Here is a 17,910-nt window from a genome sequence, read left to right on the forward strand (position 1 = left end):
AATCTTTTTGATTTCATTTCAGCTTGCTTTTGACATCTTATTTAGAATTGTAGTTGAAACTTTTACAACCTTGTGTTGCCATACTTGCCAACCTTCAGACCTCCGATTTCGGGAGGTGGGGGGGTGGGGAGTGCGGGCGTGGTCGGGGTGGGTGGGGCGGGGCGTGGTTGGGGGCGTGGTTAAGAGGGGAGGAGTATATTGACAGCTAGAATTCACCAAGTATTTCATATATATATATATATATATATATATATATATATATATATATATATATATATATATATATATATATCCTGAAAATATGTTTAGATAATTGATACTTCAAACTTGCATAAATATAACATGAATATAAGATAACTTGGCTTCTGAGAGCTTCAAATTGTAATGAATAAAATGGTAAAGTTGTTGATAAAAAAGCAATTATTTTAATAATTAAATATGGTCATTTTAAATGAATTATTATGATAATTCAAAATTAATTATTTCAAATATGTTTATTTTAATGTACCGGTATAATTCTATGGCTGGATGTAATAAGGAGTCAGAAAAAATACAAATAAAAATACAATTAATTTTGATGTTTTTAGCAAAATATAGTCAAAATGTTTTTGTTTTTGTTTTTTTAATTAATAAATATATTTATTTTTAGTTAAGATAAACATAATAATACAATTTATCTCTAGTCTGGATGATTTAGTTCTTGTCACCCTGTTGGACAACAAAAAAAGGCTGTCCTCACTCAGGTCTGCATGGAGCTGGAGGGGGCGTGGCCTTCAGCTCCGGCTGAAAATCGGGAGATTTTCGGGAGAATATTTGTCCCGGGAGGTTTTCGGGTGAGGCGCTGAATTTCGGGAGTCTCCCGGAAAATTCGGGAGGGTTGGCAAGTATGTGTGTTGCGCTCATGATGGCGAAACCAAATTAGATTATTTTGAATATTTATTCCCTTTTTTACATTTAGTATATTTAAATATACTGTGTTTTATGTTTTTTTCTTTTTGGAACATGTACTATACATATAATACAATAAAGTCCCATATAAAATTATGTTTCTAGCAATACTTTAATTTTGCCTTTGAAATTAACACTCCAATGTCCATTAGTGGAGCTGTACACCTATTCTTTAATATGATTGTTCATATTTTTCAGTCAGTACATATTGGTACGTATCGCAGTGTTGTGCATTTGAAGTGAATTAATTAACTCATATTATGTTTTGCATATGGTGAATGTTTGTATTTATCTTAGAGAAAGCAAACCACCAAGTTTAATTAAAAAGTGGTATTTCAGTTTGAGCACATAATAAGATAAAGTCCCTTAGTTTGATATTCACAGGTGGATTGGATCACTTCTCGTAGGAAAGAGGCCCTAATTGGGACTTTGGAATGCAAAAGTGATAGCCCTATCCTTGAGAAGAGACTCCGTGTTCAGCCCAACGCCAACATTTAAGTTATGACTTAAAGCAGTTGTTTTTCAGACACTTACACACAAACTTCTCCTTTACTGGTCAGGATGCGCTCTCCTGACTTAGCACACACACACACAGACAAGAAGGAGGAATATAAAAACTGATGGTTTGGAATCTCCAAGTTAGGAGTGCCTAATTTTTTGACCTGACCTCCTCCAGGAACTGCAGTCCTGTATAATGACGCTCGCTTGTAATAAAGCAACTTTTGGTTCAGTAAAGCGTCTCCGACGTCTCTTTTGATCCAGCCGCACTGCCGTGTCATCCTTCTGTCCCGACGAGGATGACAAGACCAGAAATACACGTCACATTACAAACTCAAACGCGTTTCGTGTTGTTGTCGAAGCTAGCTTATCTCTTGCCGTAGTTACCTTTCACAGCTAATACTGAAGCACACCGATGTGTACGCTAGGAAAAGAGTTCCTCGGTGTTCGCTCTTATAATAACCATGTCGCTACAGCTTGGTTATTACATAGGTTACGGAATGTAAATTAAGTATTGTTGATAGTTTTTTAATGCATTTTAAAGTGATTTAGAGGTAGTGTACAACTCCCAGTAGCTGCATTGCGAGCCACAGAGAACAAGATGATTTTTATATGTAGAAAGCGAAAAAAACAACTTTTGTCTTCTGTCCCTCATAAGGATTGTGAACGATAGGCAACATTCCCAAAAAAGTGCAGTTCCCTTTTAAGTGCCAAGATGAGGCGAGAGTTGTGGCAAGTCAAGCCCTGGCTCATTCACTAATGAGCAAATGTGACTGCTCACAATGTTCCGAGCATCCGTCAGTTCCTGGCTGAGAAGAAAATTGACTGCAGGAGCTGGTCAAGGGGACCCGTCTTGAAGAAGTGTACGGTAACAAGATGGTCGTGAGGACGGCGCTGCAAAGGATCCCGGAAGGATCTTTCCAGGATTGCGTTCAATGACCCATAGCATCCAAATTTCACTAACAAATTCCCTTTATGTTTTTGTTTGCTCCAGAAAATCAGTCCGGCAGTCATTTTCCATAATATCAATACATTTTTTATTACAAACCCCGTTTCCATATGAGTTGGGAAATTGTGTTAGATGTAAATATAAACGGAATACAATGATTTGCAAATCCTTTTCAACCCATATTCAATTGAATGCACTACAAAAACAAGATATTTGGTGTTCAAACTCATAAACTTTATTTTTTTTTTTGCAAATAATAATTAACTTGGAATTTCATGGCTGCAACACGTGCCAAAGTAGTTGGGAAAAGGCATGTTCACCACTGTGTTACATCACCTTTTCTCAATAAACAATTGGGAACTGAGGAAACTAATTGTTGAAGCTTTGAAAGTGGAATTCTTTCCCATTCTTGTTTTATGTAGAGCTTCAGTCGTTCAACAGTCCGGGGTCTCCGCTGTCGTATTTTACGCTTCATTCATTCATTCATTTTGCGCCACAAATTTTCGATGGGAGACAGGTCTGGACTGCAGACGAGCCAGGAAAGTACCCACACTCTTTTTTTACGAAGCCACGCTGTTGTAACACGTGCTGAATGTGGCTTGGCATTGTCTTGCTGAAATAAGCAGGGGCGTCCATGAAAAAGACGGCGCTTAGATGGCACCTTTCAGCATTAATGGTGCCTTCACAGATGTGTAAGTTACCCATGCCTTGGGCACCAATGAACACCCATACCATCACAGATGCTGGCTTTTGAACTTTGCGCCTATAATAATCATGATGGTTCTTTTCCTCTTTGGTCCAGAGGACACGACGTCCACAGTTTCCAAGAACTATTTGAAATGTGGACTCGTCAGACCATTGGACACTTTTCCACTTTGTATCAGTCCATCTTAGATGAGCTCAGGCCCAGCGAAGCCGACGGCGTTTCTGGGTGTTGTTGATAAACGGTTTTCGCCTTGCATAGGAGAGTTTTAACTTCCACTTACAGATGTAGCTGTTGTGATCCGCTGCCCGGATCATATTTTTTATTTACGTTTTCAAGATACGTGTGTTTTTGGTTAGTTTTGGACTCCTTGAGTAACTGTTTTGTACACCTGAGTTTGTTGCCATGGCTGCTTATTATTTTCACCTGCCGCGTTTGTTCCCGACACGCACCTGTTTGTCATCACTGACATTATTATTTAAGTCTGTCCTCCCTGTCATTCGTTCTGGCTTCGTAGTTTGTTTTCGTGCAGCAGTTGACGACTTTTGTTCCGGCTCTGTACCTGTTAGCTTCCACGCTAAACTCCTTTTTTGTTACCTTCTAGCTCCCATGCTAGCTCTTTTAGTTTATGCCTTATGTGCTATGAGCACCCTTTTCTTTGTTCCAGTATAATTTAGTCCGGTAAATAAATCATTTATTTTACCTTCACGCTGTGTCCGAAGTCCGTTGCATCCTGGGAGAACGAAACCCCGCATCACCATGCGCCCCGGTCGTCACAGTACGAAGCCAGCAAAAAGTTATTTCGCATAGGGCCTGACGGAGGTGGATGAAGAAGGTGCGTGGATGGTCCTCCGAGCGATGGAGGCAGAGACGCTCCGCTGCAATCCAGATGAGGAGATGATATGGGGACCTGGAGGTGTTCTGGTCCCGATCGACTCCATCTGGCCCGGGGAGGTCCGCTCTCAGCCCGCTCGCACGCGTCAGCGAAGGCGGAAGTCGCACAAGACGGCTTCAGCTCGCGACAGAGACGCGCCACCCCCGCAATTCTTCCCTCTGGAACACAGCCACCAACAAGCAGCCCAGGATTCCCCTCCTCAAATATTCGGTAATTATTCTGATCACTTTTCCAAAGAGTTATCCAACTGGCCTGTCAATCACTGGGACTGCAGCTATGACGTCATCCCATTGGCGCCCCGTAACGACACGGCCCCTGATGACGCGCTCTCGTCTATTTCTGATGACGTCATAGACAAAGACATTTTTTTACATTCGGTTCATTCTTTCTGTCAGCCATTTACAAATGACTTTAATTCTAAGATTAAGCATTATCAGGACATTTTTTTTAAATATAAGTAGTCAGTCCCAGTCACATTCTGACTTTCAAGCTCAACCCCCAATTACTTTGGCCCCACCCCCTATGCCTCAAGCTCCGCCCACTCCTCTGTTTTCTCCCTCTTGGTCGTCCCTACAGTCCACTATTGAAGAGCAGAATAGACAATTTGGACAATCAAAAGGGGAGGAGCCTACCCACCTCCTCACCTCCTCCCTCCCACCCCTAAAGACTGTTCCAGACTGCACAAAACGCGTCTGGGATCCGCTTCTTGAGGGGGGGGCTAGTACTGGGTGCTTTGCTAGTGGGCGGGCACAGCTGCGCCCAGCCAAGCCCAAACCTCCATGCCGGCCTCCGCCACCAGACCTTCGGCATGCTAAGCCGCAACCCCCGGCCAGGCCACCTCCGCCAAAGTCACGCCCAGCACCTGCTCCAAGGCTGGTTCTCGCACCAGCACTGAATCCAAGTCTGGTTTCCACACCAGCACCGACTCAAAGTCTGGTTTCCGCACCAGCACCTGTTTCAACGACAACGACAGCCCAGACGCCTGCCACTCTGACGCCACCATCAACCCTGGTGGTCCTGCAAACACCATCCTCTCCACCTCCTGCTCCATCGCTGCAATGCACACGAGACCCCGCAGAGACCGACCAAGTAAAAAGGGCATTGCACCAACAGGCCAAACAACTTGGACAACAGGAGGAACAGTTTGGCGTTCTTGGGGCTTGCGTCAATGCCATGGCGGAACGTCAAGACGCCCGCCTTGATGTTTTGGAGAGACAGATGGGCAGTATTCTCACCGCGCTGCAGGTGATGATTCCCCCTACGGCCAACCCAGCAGCCCAGCTGAGACATCCACCACTCGCAGATACTCCGTTGCCTGATTCGTCCTTGGCTCCGCCCACGCCGACAGACGAGCCGCCTGCTCCGCCTCTGGCTCCGCCCACGCCGACAGACGAGCCGCCTGCTCCGCCTCTGGCTCCGCCCACACCGACAGACGAGCCGCCTGCTCCGCCTCTGGCTCCGCCCACGCCGACAGACGAGCCGCCTGCTCCGCCTCTGGCTCCGCCCACGCCGACGGCGCCTCCTGCTTCCACGGCGACGACGACGCCTCCTGCTTCCACGGCGACGACGACGCCTCCTGCTTCCACGGCGACGACGACGCCTCCTGCTTCCACGGCGACGACGACGCCTCCTGTTTCCACGACGACGCCTCCTGTTTCCACGGCGACGACGACGCTTCCTGTTTCCACGGCGACGACGACGCTTCCTCCTGCTTCCACGGCGAGGTCTGCTCTCTCCTCGTCGTCTCAGCGACCTCTGGTGTTCTGGCGGCGCAAGCGGCGCTCTCGGAGGTTAGAGTATGGACGCCAGTGGCGCAAACAGCAGCGACACCCGAGACGTAGTCGCAGAACTCTCCGGCTGCTGAACTTCTGGCGCCACTCACGCCCACCTTCTCGGCAGCCACAAATGTGGCCTTTCCATGGTCGCCCGCCTCGCCTCCGGCAGCAGCGTTCCATTCGCCGCCGCCACCTGACTCGTCCCCGGTGGATTCGGGGACATGTGACCTGGCGACCCTCCGCCAAATCCTCCCTCCACCCTCCCTGGACTCTTGAACTTTGTTATAGTTGGGGGGGTTTTAGTTTTTCAAGGGGACATCTGGAATCTGTCCCTTAAGGGGGGGGTACTGTTGTGATCCGCTGCCCGGATCATATTTTTTATTTACGTTTTCAAGATACGTGTGTTTTTGGTTAGTTTTGGACTCCTTGAGTACCTGTTTTGTACACCTGAGTTTGTTGCCATGGCTGCTTATTATTTTCACCTGCCGCGTTTGTTCCCGACACGCACCTGTTTGTCATCACTGACATTATTATTTAAGTCTGTCCTCCCTGTCATTCGTTCTGGCTTCGTAGTTTGTTTTCGTGCAACAGTTGACGACTTTTGTTCCGGCTCTGTACCTGTTAGCTTCCACGCTAAACTCCTTTTTTGTTACCTTCTAGCTCCCATGCTAGCTCTTTTAGTTTTTGCCTTATGTGCTATGAGCACCCTTTTCTTTGTTCCAGTATAATTTAGTCCGGTAAATAAATCATTTATTTTACCTTCACGCTGTGTCCGAAGTCCGTTGCATCCTGGGAGAACGAAACCCCGCATCACCATGCGCCCCGGTCGTCACAGTAGCGACCAACTGTAGTTACTGACAGTGGGTTTCTGAAGTGTTCCTAAGCCCATGTGGTGATATCCTTTACACACTGATGTCGGTTTTTGATACAGTGCCGTCTGAGGGATCGAAGGTCACGGTCATTTAATGTTGGTTTCCGGCCATGCCGCTTACGTGGAGTGATTTCTCCAGATTCTCTGAACCTTTTGATGATATTATGGACCGTACATGTTGAAATCTCTAAATTTCTTGCAATTGCACTTTGAGAAACGTTGTTCTTAAACTGTTTGCTCACGCAGTTGTGGACAAAGGGGTGTACCTCGCCCCGTCCTTTCTTGTGAAAGACTGAGCATTTTTTGGGAAGCTGTTTTTATACCCAATCATGGCACCCACCTGTTCCCAATTAGCCTGCACACCTGCGGGATGTTCCAAATAAGTGTTTGATGAGCATTCCTCAACTTTATCAGTATTTATTGCCACCTTTCCCAACTTCTTTGTCACGTGTTGCTGGCATCAAATTCTAAAGTTAATGATTATTTGCAAAAAAAAAAATGTTTATCAGTTTGAACATCAAATTTGTTGTCTTTGTAGCATATTCAGCTGAATATGGGTTGAAAATGATTTGCAAATCATTGTATTCCGTTTAGATTTACATCTAACACAATTTCCCAACTCATATGGAAATGGGGTTTGTAATTGGTAGATAAATAAGCGTTAACTGTACCTCTTCATGGTGCGACATCCTCTATATTTCCCGCATAAACAATGTGGCTAAAGGCATGTAAAACTATTGTTTTGATCACATTAACTGCGTGTTGTCGAGACTTGATATCGTTAACAATTTTAAGCATTAAAGAAATACAAAAGTTTTGAAAATTGTACACTAGATCGGACAAACATGGCTTCTTTGCAACACGGCTCTGTTTTAAGTTTGAGGCGGACATTTCACATTCAGAGTCTCGATCCTGCCGAAAAAGTGGAGACGCCATTTAGCCTCAAATCGTGGGCTTCAACCGTACTGTTTCAAGCCTGAAGCTCAGGAGGGGAAGGCCAATCTTGATCGGGCCCTGGCCGCGTGCGGTAGAAAAAACATCAGAAGAAGAGGACGCAAAAGCGTTATATACTGTTGTTGAGTTTGTTGCTCTAAAACCATCCATCCATCCATCCATCTTCTTCCGCTTATTCGAGGTCGGGTTGCGGGGGCAGCAGCCTAAGCATGGAAGCCCAGACTTCCCTCTCCCCAGCCACTTCGTCCAGCTCCTCCCGTGGGATCCCGAGGCGTCCCCAGGCCAGCCGGGAGAGATGTTCTTCCCAACGTGTCCTGGGTCTTCCCCGTGACCTCCTACCGGTTGGACGTGCCCGAAACACCTCCCTAGGGAGGCGTTCGGGTGGCATCCTGACCAGATGCCCGAACCACCTCATCTGGCTCCTCTCGGTGTGGAGGAGCAGCAGCTTTACTTTGAGCTCCTCCCGGATGACAGAGCTTCTCACCCTATCTCTAAGGGAGAGCCCCGCCACCCGGCGGAGGAAACTCATTTCGGCCGCTTGTACCCGTGATCTTGTCCTTTCGGTCATGACCCAAAGCTCATGACCATAGGTGAGGATGGGAACGTAGATCGACCGGTAAATTGAGAGCTTTGCCTTCCGGCTCAGCTCCTTTTTCACCACAACAGATCGATACAGCATCCGCATTACTGAAGACGCCGCACCGATCCGCATGTCGATCTCACGATCCACTCTTCCCTCACTCGTGAACAAGACTCCGAGGTACTTGAACTCCTCCACTTGGGGCAAGATCTCCTCCCCAACCCGGAGATGGCACTCCACCCTTTTCCGGGCGAGAACCATGGACTCGGACTTGGAGGTGCTGATTCCCACCCCAGTCGCTTCACACTCGGCTGCGAACCGATTCAGTGAGAGCTGAAGATCTTGGCCAGATGAAGCCATCAGGACCACATCGCCTGCAAATAGCAGAGACCTGATCCTGCAACCACTAAACCAGATACCCTCAACGCCCTGACTGCGCCTAGAAATTCTGTCCATAAAAGTTATGAACAGAATCAGTGACAAAGGACAGCCTTGGCGGAGTCCAACCCTCACTGGAAACGGGTCCGCGGACCAAGCTCTGACACTGATCATACAGGGAGCGGACCGCCACAATAAGACAGTCCGTTACCCCATACTCTCTGAGCACTCCCCACAGGACTTCCCGGGGTACACGGTCGAATGCCTTCTCCAAGTCCACAAAGCACATGCAGACTGGTTGGGCAAACTCCCATGCACCCTCAAGGACCCTGCCGAGAGTATAGAGCTGGTCCACAGTTCCACGACCAGGACGAAAACCACACTGTTCCTCCTGAATCTGAGGTTCGACTATCCGGCGTAGCCTCCTCTTAAGTACACCTAAATCGACCTTACCGGGAAGGCTGAGGCTTGCTCTAAAACCAAGACTAGCAAAAACAAAATATGGTTTGGAGTTTCATGGGTCAAACAATAACAATAAAACCAAAAAAGGAGAGATCCAGTTGTTGTTTTTTATTCATGGCTTGCAGCTACTCCAAGTGCTAACTGCTCGCCTCAGGCACATACACATTATGTTGTAACACAAAATGGATCACAACATGGAGGGCACAGAACAGCTCTAATTCAAAAAGAGAGGTAAAACAAAAGTATTGAACAGAAGAAAACATTGATAAATTAATATTGTGACACCGCTGGACGAGCTGAAATGCACAGAGCCATGTTTGTTTACAGCGAAAGTCACTGCTTCTTCTTCTTCTTCTTCTGTTTACGATGCTGTGCATGTCAAAATAAAGAATTCCGATTTAAGGAGTGATGCATGAAGATGCACGTCATTATCAGATAAAAATGTTCAGGCTCCATTCACACAGTAACCTTGAAATCCAAATTATGTTCAAATTAAATCAATTTTGCCGTGTAGACGTGGCTTGTGTCTCCTGCTTGCCAATCAGGAAGCGAAGCAGGTGCAGGAAATAGCGCTCAGGCAGATGTAAAATGGCTGAGAGTGAAAACAAACATAATAAGAGTTCTGGACAAGAAGTAAATACCAAAACAGAGGAAAACCCTAAACATAAATCCTCATGACAGGCCTTTTAAGGCATGGCATAGAAGGGTGGGAGTGTCCCTCAGACACCAAATGTATTACTTTGAAGGAGGAAACTTGTAGTTTGGATGAAAAATGCACGTCCTAGAACTTTTCTTACACACCTCGTAGTATTGTCCCTTGAGGAGATTTGATAACTGGCTTTGGATTTTTTGGGGGAGGAGAAGCTTTTGCTCTACGGTTATCATTACACTTTTCTTTTTTGCCATTGTTGTATATTTGTTGGTCGCGCCACTCTACCAGGACAGAGTGACTGTGTGATGGGTGATGAGCCAAGAAGACGCCAACAAGGAATAGTCGAACAAAAAGCTTTATTTGTTTCAGGGAGCCTTAGACTGGAACTGCAGCTTCCAAGAGAAAGAGTTTGGGCATGATTACTCTTCTGATGTCCTTTCGGACCACTGTCCTTAAATACCTTTTACACGAAGACCCTTACTCTTTGTAATTCTTGCCTTGGGGCCGGACAGTCTGGACGAAGCCCAGTTTGTTGTTTGGCCAGTCAATCTATTTCCTGACCTTATTCCTATGCTCAGTTTGAGTCAGGTGACCTCCGACCCCTGATCTCTACTCCTACCTGTGGGGGCTCCTACCAGAGGTCACTAATGTGTTTCTAATCACTCCTAAAATCCAAACCTGTATCCCTTTAAGATTCCAATTGTCCTGGGTGCAAGAGCCACCACTCTCTGGATGAGCTGTGATGGACATCTGCATCTGAAGCAATTTAAGAGCATAATCCCCTAAAATATTCTGTTACCAAATACAAATTAATGCTAGTTCACAATCGTATAAGAAAATGTCCCAATTCATCTCACCATCACTGTTAATTTTCTTTGGTGGCATCTCAAAAACAGAAAAAGCCAAAGAAAAAACGACCCTTTGGACGAACTGAAGTCTCAAGTTTATACTGAGATTTTTTGGGAGGTGAATTTCAAACTAACAATATGGTTTCACTTTGGGATTTTTCACATTCTGGTGTTGTCCTGCAGAGTGTCCATGCTTGAATATACTAGTGATGCATCGTCACTTAAGGGCTAATATTTAGTCAGTGCATGGTTCACTGATTTCCATAGAAGCCTTATTAAGACATGAACATCTCACTAGATAAAAAGGAACAGCCCAATGTTTAAAAAGTTCTGGTTGAATGAGAACAGCATACATTTCTTGTTTGAACGCCAATACGTGAACATCAGCTTTGTATAAATACACGAACAAAGAAACACCATCAGGAAAGCATTAATTTCCCCAATTCAACTATACAGCACTTCCATGTAAAATGTTTAGTTTACTTACAGGATGACTTACACTATACTGATGGTCAAAGGTTAGTGACCATCGATGATGTGTCAAACGGAGATTGACGTGACTTGTTGTTATAAGTACCACCACTTCATGGGTGTGATCAAATCATGGGTGTGATCAAATTCAGACTAAAACTACAAAGTGTTGTGACAGCCACAATCTCTCCCAATGTCACCCCTCCTTAACCGCAAACAGCTAATGAACTATATTACATGACATCCAACAATAGCGAGCAGTCTCTTCCCAAAGCAACACACAGGATGGCGCTTGGTTGGGCAGTGCTGTGGCTCAGCCTCTGCTCTGGACTGTCTACTGCATCCAATGGTATGTAGGGTGGTTAGTTCATCAGTTGAGCAATTTAACTCAGTCCGTTCCATTATTTAATTCTACATACAGATGCCGTGCATCCGGAAAGTATTCACAGTGCTTTGCTTTTTCCACATTTTGTTATGTTACAGCCTTTTTCCAAAATATAGTTAATTCATTTTTGTCTTTAAAATTCTATGGACAATACCCCATAATGGCAATGCGAAAGGATTATTTTTATTATTTTTGCAAATGTATTAAAAATAAAGAAATGTATTGAGAGCCTGGTCGTGGAACTGTGGACCAGCTCTATACTCTCGGCAGGGTCCTTGAGGGTGCATGGGAGTTTGACCAAACAGTCTACATGTGCTTTGTGGACTTGGAGAAGGCATTCGACCGTGTCCCTCGGGAAGTCCTGCGGAGAGTGCTCAGAGAATATGGGGTATCGGACTGTCTGATTGTGGCGGTCCGCTCCCTGTACGATTAGTGTCAGAGCTTGGTCCGCATTGCCGGCAGTAAGTCGGACACGTTTCCAGTGAGGGTTGGACTCCGCCAAGGCTGCCCTTTGTCACCGATTCTGTTCATAACTTTTATGGACAGAATTCCTAGAGGCAGTCAATGCGTTGAGGGGATCCGGTTTGGTGGCTGCAGGATTAGGTCTCTGCTTTTTGCAGATGATGTGGTCCTGATGGCTTCATCTAGCCAGGATCTTCAGCTCTCCCTGGTGGTAGCTCTCACGGCTCTCAAATTAATACATGAATGCATTTACATTGTCATTATATAGTATTGCATGTAGGATTTTGAGGACAATATGAATGTATTCCATTCTGGAATAAAACTGTAACATAATAAAATGTGGAAAAAGCAAAGTGCTGCGAATGTTTTCTGCAGGCAATGTATGCTAAAGGTTTTTAGTGTTGCGCATGCCTACAAATGTTTTGGATGTCATTTTATTTCTCCTCTCTTGTATATGCATATTAATAATAACAACAATTATAATGTAGTTAATGTGTGGCTTTCACTGACAACTAAAACAAAAACTATATTTCCTCTCTTTCAAGTCACGGTTCATGCAGTGACCAAATTACCAGTAGTTACAGGTACAGTAATGTCATTTCAACCGTTTAGATCCACACAATAAAATGTATCTACTTCAAAGAGTGCCCTTTTTTTACCTTCCCTGTAACAGAACTGAAAACGTCCCACGACGACCAGTTCTGCAGCACATGGGGAAACTACCATTTCAGGACCTTCGATGGCAATTTTTTCCAACTTCGCTCCAACTGCAACTATCTCCTGGCATCCAACTGTAAAGGCAGCTACGAGGATTTCAACATCCAACTGCAGCGGCAGGACATAGGCGGCATGGCGGCCATAAAGCGGGTCACGATGAGGTTGAATGGAGTGGTAGTGGAACTGTCCAGCTCATCCATCGTCGTCAATGACCACCTGTGAGTCGGTTTATTAGATTCATAGACGACCTTTAACATGACTGATATCAATTAATGACAAAATATTGTGATGACTTATCTCCCTCTAGGGTGGCACTGCCTTTCAGCCAGGTTGGCATCTCAATCGAAAGAACATTCTCCTACGTTAAAGTCGAGGCAACGATGGGTGTGGTTGTCATGTGGAATGAAGAAGACACAATCTGGGTGAGTACATCACATTTGCTTCATTTTCCTCTGACTTTTGTTTAATACTTACACAAGTTGCCTGTCTACCAAAATGTGGATTCATATATGACAGCATATTATAGTAATCTCTAGCTACTATGATAATGCATTAAGCAATATGTTAATGAGAGTCAATATGACAGGACTGACTGCATATTGGTCACATTTCTTACAGGACAAATTAAATCTTTTGAACAGCTCGTTCAAGGAAACGATGAGGACCGATGCACAGTTGTGAAACCGTTTGTTTTGGAGCCGTTTTATATGCAAATTTTCATCTCCTTCCGCTTATCCGAGATCGGGTCGCGGGGGCAGCAGCCTAAGTAGGGAAGCCCAGACTTCCCTCTCCCCAGCCACTTCGTCTAGCTCCTCCCGGGGGATCCCGAGACGTTCCAAGGCCAGCCGGGAGAGATAGTCTTCCCAACGTGTCCTGGTTCTTCCCCATGGCCTCCTACCGGTCGGACGTGCCCGAAACACCTCCCTAGGGAGGCGTTCGGGTGGCATCCTAACCAGATGCCCGAACCACCTCATCTGGCTCCTCTCGATGTGGTGGAGCAGGGGCTTTACTTTGAGCTCCTCCCGGATGACAGAGCTTCTCACCCTATCTCTAAGGGAGAGCCCCGCCACCCAGCGGAGGAAGCTAATTTCGGCCGCTTGTACACGTGATCTTGTCCTTTCGGTCATAACCCAAAGCTCATGACCATAGGTGAGGATGGGAAGGTAGATCGGCCACTAAATCGAGAGCTTTGCCTTCCGGCTCAGCTCCTTCTTCACCACAACGGATCGATACAGCGTCCGCATTACTGAAGACGCCGCACCGATCCGCCTGTCGATCTCACGATCCACTCTTCCCTCACTCGTGAACAAGACTCCGAGGTACTTGAACTCCTCCACTTGGGGCAATATCTGACCACTGGCAACTGAACTAGAAAATGGGTCAGGGTCAAAGTAAACAAACTATAACGGGGTGGCATGGCGTAGTGGGTAGAGCGGCCGTGCCAGAAACCTGAGGGGTTGCAGGTTCACATTCAAATCGCTGCCGTTGTGTCCTTGGGCAGGACACTTCACCCTTGCCCCCAGAGCCCCTCACACAAGTGAATGAATGATGAATGATAGGTGGTAGTCAGAGGGGCTGTAGGCGCAAACTGGCAGCCACGCTTCCGTCAGTCTACCCCAGGGCAGCTGGGGCTACGAAAGTAGCTTACCACCACAAGGTGTGAATGAATGATGGGTTCTCACTTCTCTTTAAAGCGCTTTGAGTGTCTAGAAAAGCGCTATATAAATCTTATCCATTACTATTCATTATTATAATTGCGTTTCATTCACTTTGCTGGTTCATTGATGTGAATACAGTATGTAGAGTAATTTAAAGGTGACCTGTGATGAATTTAATCTTTTCTGACTTATAAATGTTGTTACAATGTTGGACAATCGTGTTAAACAATCCCAAAGGTCCATGCATTTTGGTGTGAGCTCGCACGCAAAACAAATACCCAGAATCCCATGCAGCCCTAACTCTTCCGGGCTGTAATATACACCCCCGCTACCACCAAACCCCGCCCCCCCAACCCCGCCCGCCTCAACCGACGCACGGGGGGGGGGGGGGGGGGGGGGTATATTGCAGCCCGGAAGAGTTAGGGCTGCATGGCATTCTGGGTATTTGTTTTGTTGTGTTTATGTTGTGTTACGGTGCGGATGTTCTCCCGAAATGTGTTTGTCATTCTTGTTTGGTGTGGATTCACAATGTGGCGCATATTTCTAACAGTGTTAAAGTTATTTATATGGGCACCGTCAGTGTAACCTGTATCGCTGTTGGCCAAGTATGCATTAAGTGTGAGCGTGCTGAAGTCGCACTTATTTTGTGATCGGGCCGGCACGTTGTTGGAATGGATGAAAAGCAGACGTGACGACAGCTCGTGGAGGACGATAAATGCAGTGCCTTTAAAGCCCGCCCCCAAGACTGTTGTCCAGGTGGACGAGATATAATGACTGATGAACAACTACGTTCGATAATGAAGGTTGCCTCAGCTCAAAGCCTGAACCCTGACATTAATGAACTAGCATCCAAGAAAAGATGGCAGGTATCTGGCTTGGGCACATCATATTAGATCAGTGTGTTGCAAACTGAGCAGTTTAAAGTCCTGAATGATTGGTTTATTCATTGTTATTTTATTTTCTAATTTATTAGCCTGTGGAAAAAGTTAATGTTGATATTTACCTCAGAAGGCTGCAAATAGAAAAGAGGCATTCAATTTTTATTTAAATTGTATTTGATATGCCATTGATATTTTTTAATTATTATTATTATTATTTGAAACTCGATTTTGCATGTCATTATAAAGTTATACAAGCCTTGCTTGTTCAATATTCAATGCAAAGCTTGTTTGGGTCCCTATTAAAAGGTTAATTTGTTCAACCTTGGCTCGCGGCTTTGTCCAGTTTTAAATTTGGGCCCACTCTTTATTTGAGTTTGACACCCCTGCCTTAAACATACAACAAATAGACATACAACAAGTATACCTTATATTACATAATATAAATTACATAGTATACATTCACTGAGCAAGCAAGTACTCTAGGTGTATGCAAGACATATACTAGTCACCTATCAACATTATATACAAGTAATGCTTTCAAAAGATTTGGTGCAAAGTACAAATATATACATAAGAAAAATATACAGTGACAAAAATGTGACAACAATGTAGAGAAGTTGTTGTGCAAAAAAAGCCAGGTGCATGGTCTGTAATGTGCAATAAGCTTGTGATGTGCAATAAGTCTGTAATATGCAGGATGCAAGAGTGATAAAGTTAGTAGTGTCAGTAAAGTCAGGCTGTGCTTGGGAACAGATCAGATTGGTCAGATCATGGCATCAGAATCAGAATGATCTTTGTTTGCTAAATATGTTTAGCACAAAAATAAATTTGACTTGGTAGACTGTGCTCTCTTTGTTCAATGCAAGAAACAAAACAAAAATCGCAGCAACTACGAGAGAGTACGCGCAACATGCAGTGACATACGTCATTGCACACAACGTCAGCGATCCTGTTCTGTCTCCCTGTAATGTTTGTCTGCTCTTGAATGGGATTGTGCTGAAAATCTTAATTTCCCCTTGGGGATTAATAAATTACTTCTGATTCTGATAAATGCTGCTTAAAGTGTGCAGGTGTACCTATTATTGTAGCAAGGTGAATTGATATAATGTTTATGGAGTTTACTTTTGAACGTGAAATTATTCTGATCCACATCTTATCCTAACACTGCTACCAGTAATTGTTTTCGGCTTTAAAAAAAAATAAAAATACATGAGCTCATCTTTTCAACAGCTCTTTAAAAGGAACAGCTCCTCAAGATGTGACTTCCCTCAAAGAGCCATAAATCCCATTTGTATTTCTTACAACATCACTTTTGTAATTTGTCATTTCCAGGTTGAGTTGGATGCGAAATACAAGAACCAGACCTGTGGCTTGTGTGGCGACTTCAATGGAGATCAGGTTCAGGGTAGGTTCAAGCCATACCTCACAACGTCTGTACTCAAATGTAGGGATGTCCCGATCCGATATTGATATCGGATTTCGGTCCAATGTCAGCATAAAAGCAAGCATCAGATTATATTGGCTTGCATTTACGATACAAGCAGTCGTTGTATTTTAGTGAAGTAATTTACAAAAGGTAAGCATCGTTGGCTCTACTGTAGGTTACACACTAAAAAATGTTTGGTTATTTCGATAACCCAATTTATGAGTTACGAGTGTTGGGTTAAATTTTGGAGTTATTTTTATGAAGAGCAATCCATTTTTTGGGTTATAAGGGTATTATTGTAACTCAATTTCTGGGTTTCCAAAACTATGAAGTATTTTTGGGTTGTTTTTCAATCAGTAACGCATTTTTGGGTAAAAGGCTTTCTTTATTAAAAAGGTACTTTTTTCTTGAAGGGAATTTTATTACGGATTAATCTCATTAACAGTATTTACAATCACACATCTTATGTACATGAAACTATTTGAGCACGATGTATAGAACTACGATGACCATACACGGCAATTTTTGTAAAAAGAAATGTCACTCATATCTGGCTTTTGAGTATATTTTAATGGAATAAAAATGATTTTGATCAGTAGTTGGGAAGGAGTAGGACAAACCAGCAGTAAAATGTATAATCTTTAACTAACTATTGGGTCAAGGAGCGCTAAATTGCACAACCAAATAGTTGGGTTTGGAATAACTCAACATTGTCGTCAGCCTAACTCAGCGTTTGTGTTAAATAAATTCAACCCAATAGTTGGGATATGACTCAACCAACATTGAGTTAGCATAACTCAACTTTTGGGTTAAATAATTCAACCCGATAGTTTGGTTGGGAATAACCCAACAATAAGTTATCATAACTCAACTTTTTGGTTAAATAATTCAACGCAAAAGTTGGGTTAAAAAAATGTACCCAAAATGTTGAGTTAAAATAACTCAAATAAGGGGTTTGTCCTATTTTTTTTGTGTGTATTAGTAGCTCGCAGCTACACAACAGCTAAGCACACAGTAGCACACAAGCTAGACATATGTAATAGGTGTCCTTAATTAAATAATATTGCAGTTTTAAACAGCACATGTGTCCATATAAACATATACACTAAATAATTAAATACAGGTAGTCACCAAGGCAAAAGTTTATTAAAGGTATTCAATACAGTAACTCACGTGTCCACATCATTCAATTTACTACGTCATTAGCTTAACTTGCCGAATGATTGTGACAATTACCACTCTACTTCATCTTAAAGACAGCGTAAGTTCATTTTGGATAATAATAATAATAATAATAATAATAATAATCATGTAGTGGAAGGTCCAGGTTTTAAATGAGAACAAAAGTGGATTTAACACAAGAGTTTTATTGTACTCATAATTAAATGGTTGGATTA

The 17,910-nt window shown here is 44.0% G+C and overlaps 1 protein-coding gene across 1 annotated transcript in view; it reads left to right on the plus strand.

Annotated features, from left to right (window-relative positions):
- Positions 1 to 11,227: 11,227 nt before the first annotated feature.
- The window catches only part of muc5.1 (mucin 5.1, oligomeric mucus/gel-forming), a 54,217-nt gene continuing 47,534 nt past the window's right edge, over positions 11,228 to 17,910 (plus strand). The window contains exons 1-5 of the mRNA XM_061969648.2: positions 11,228 to 11,333; positions 12,377 to 12,415; positions 12,505 to 12,766; positions 12,856 to 12,970; positions 16,420 to 16,492. Coding sequence (XP_061825632.2) covers positions 11,270 to 11,333; positions 12,377 to 12,415; positions 12,505 to 12,766; positions 12,856 to 12,970; positions 16,420 to 16,492 — 553 coding nt within the window. The 5' untranslated portion in view covers positions 11,228 to 11,269. The remainder of the gene's footprint in view (positions 11,334 to 12,376; positions 12,416 to 12,504; positions 12,767 to 12,855; positions 12,971 to 16,419; positions 16,493 to 17,910) is intronic.

This window comes from Nerophis lumbriciformis, linkage group LG10 (assembly GCF_033978685.3).
Source record: "Nerophis lumbriciformis linkage group LG10, RoL_Nlum_v2.1, whole genome shotgun sequence".
NCBI lineage: Eukaryota > Metazoa > Chordata > Actinopteri > Syngnathiformes > Syngnathidae > Nerophis > Nerophis lumbriciformis.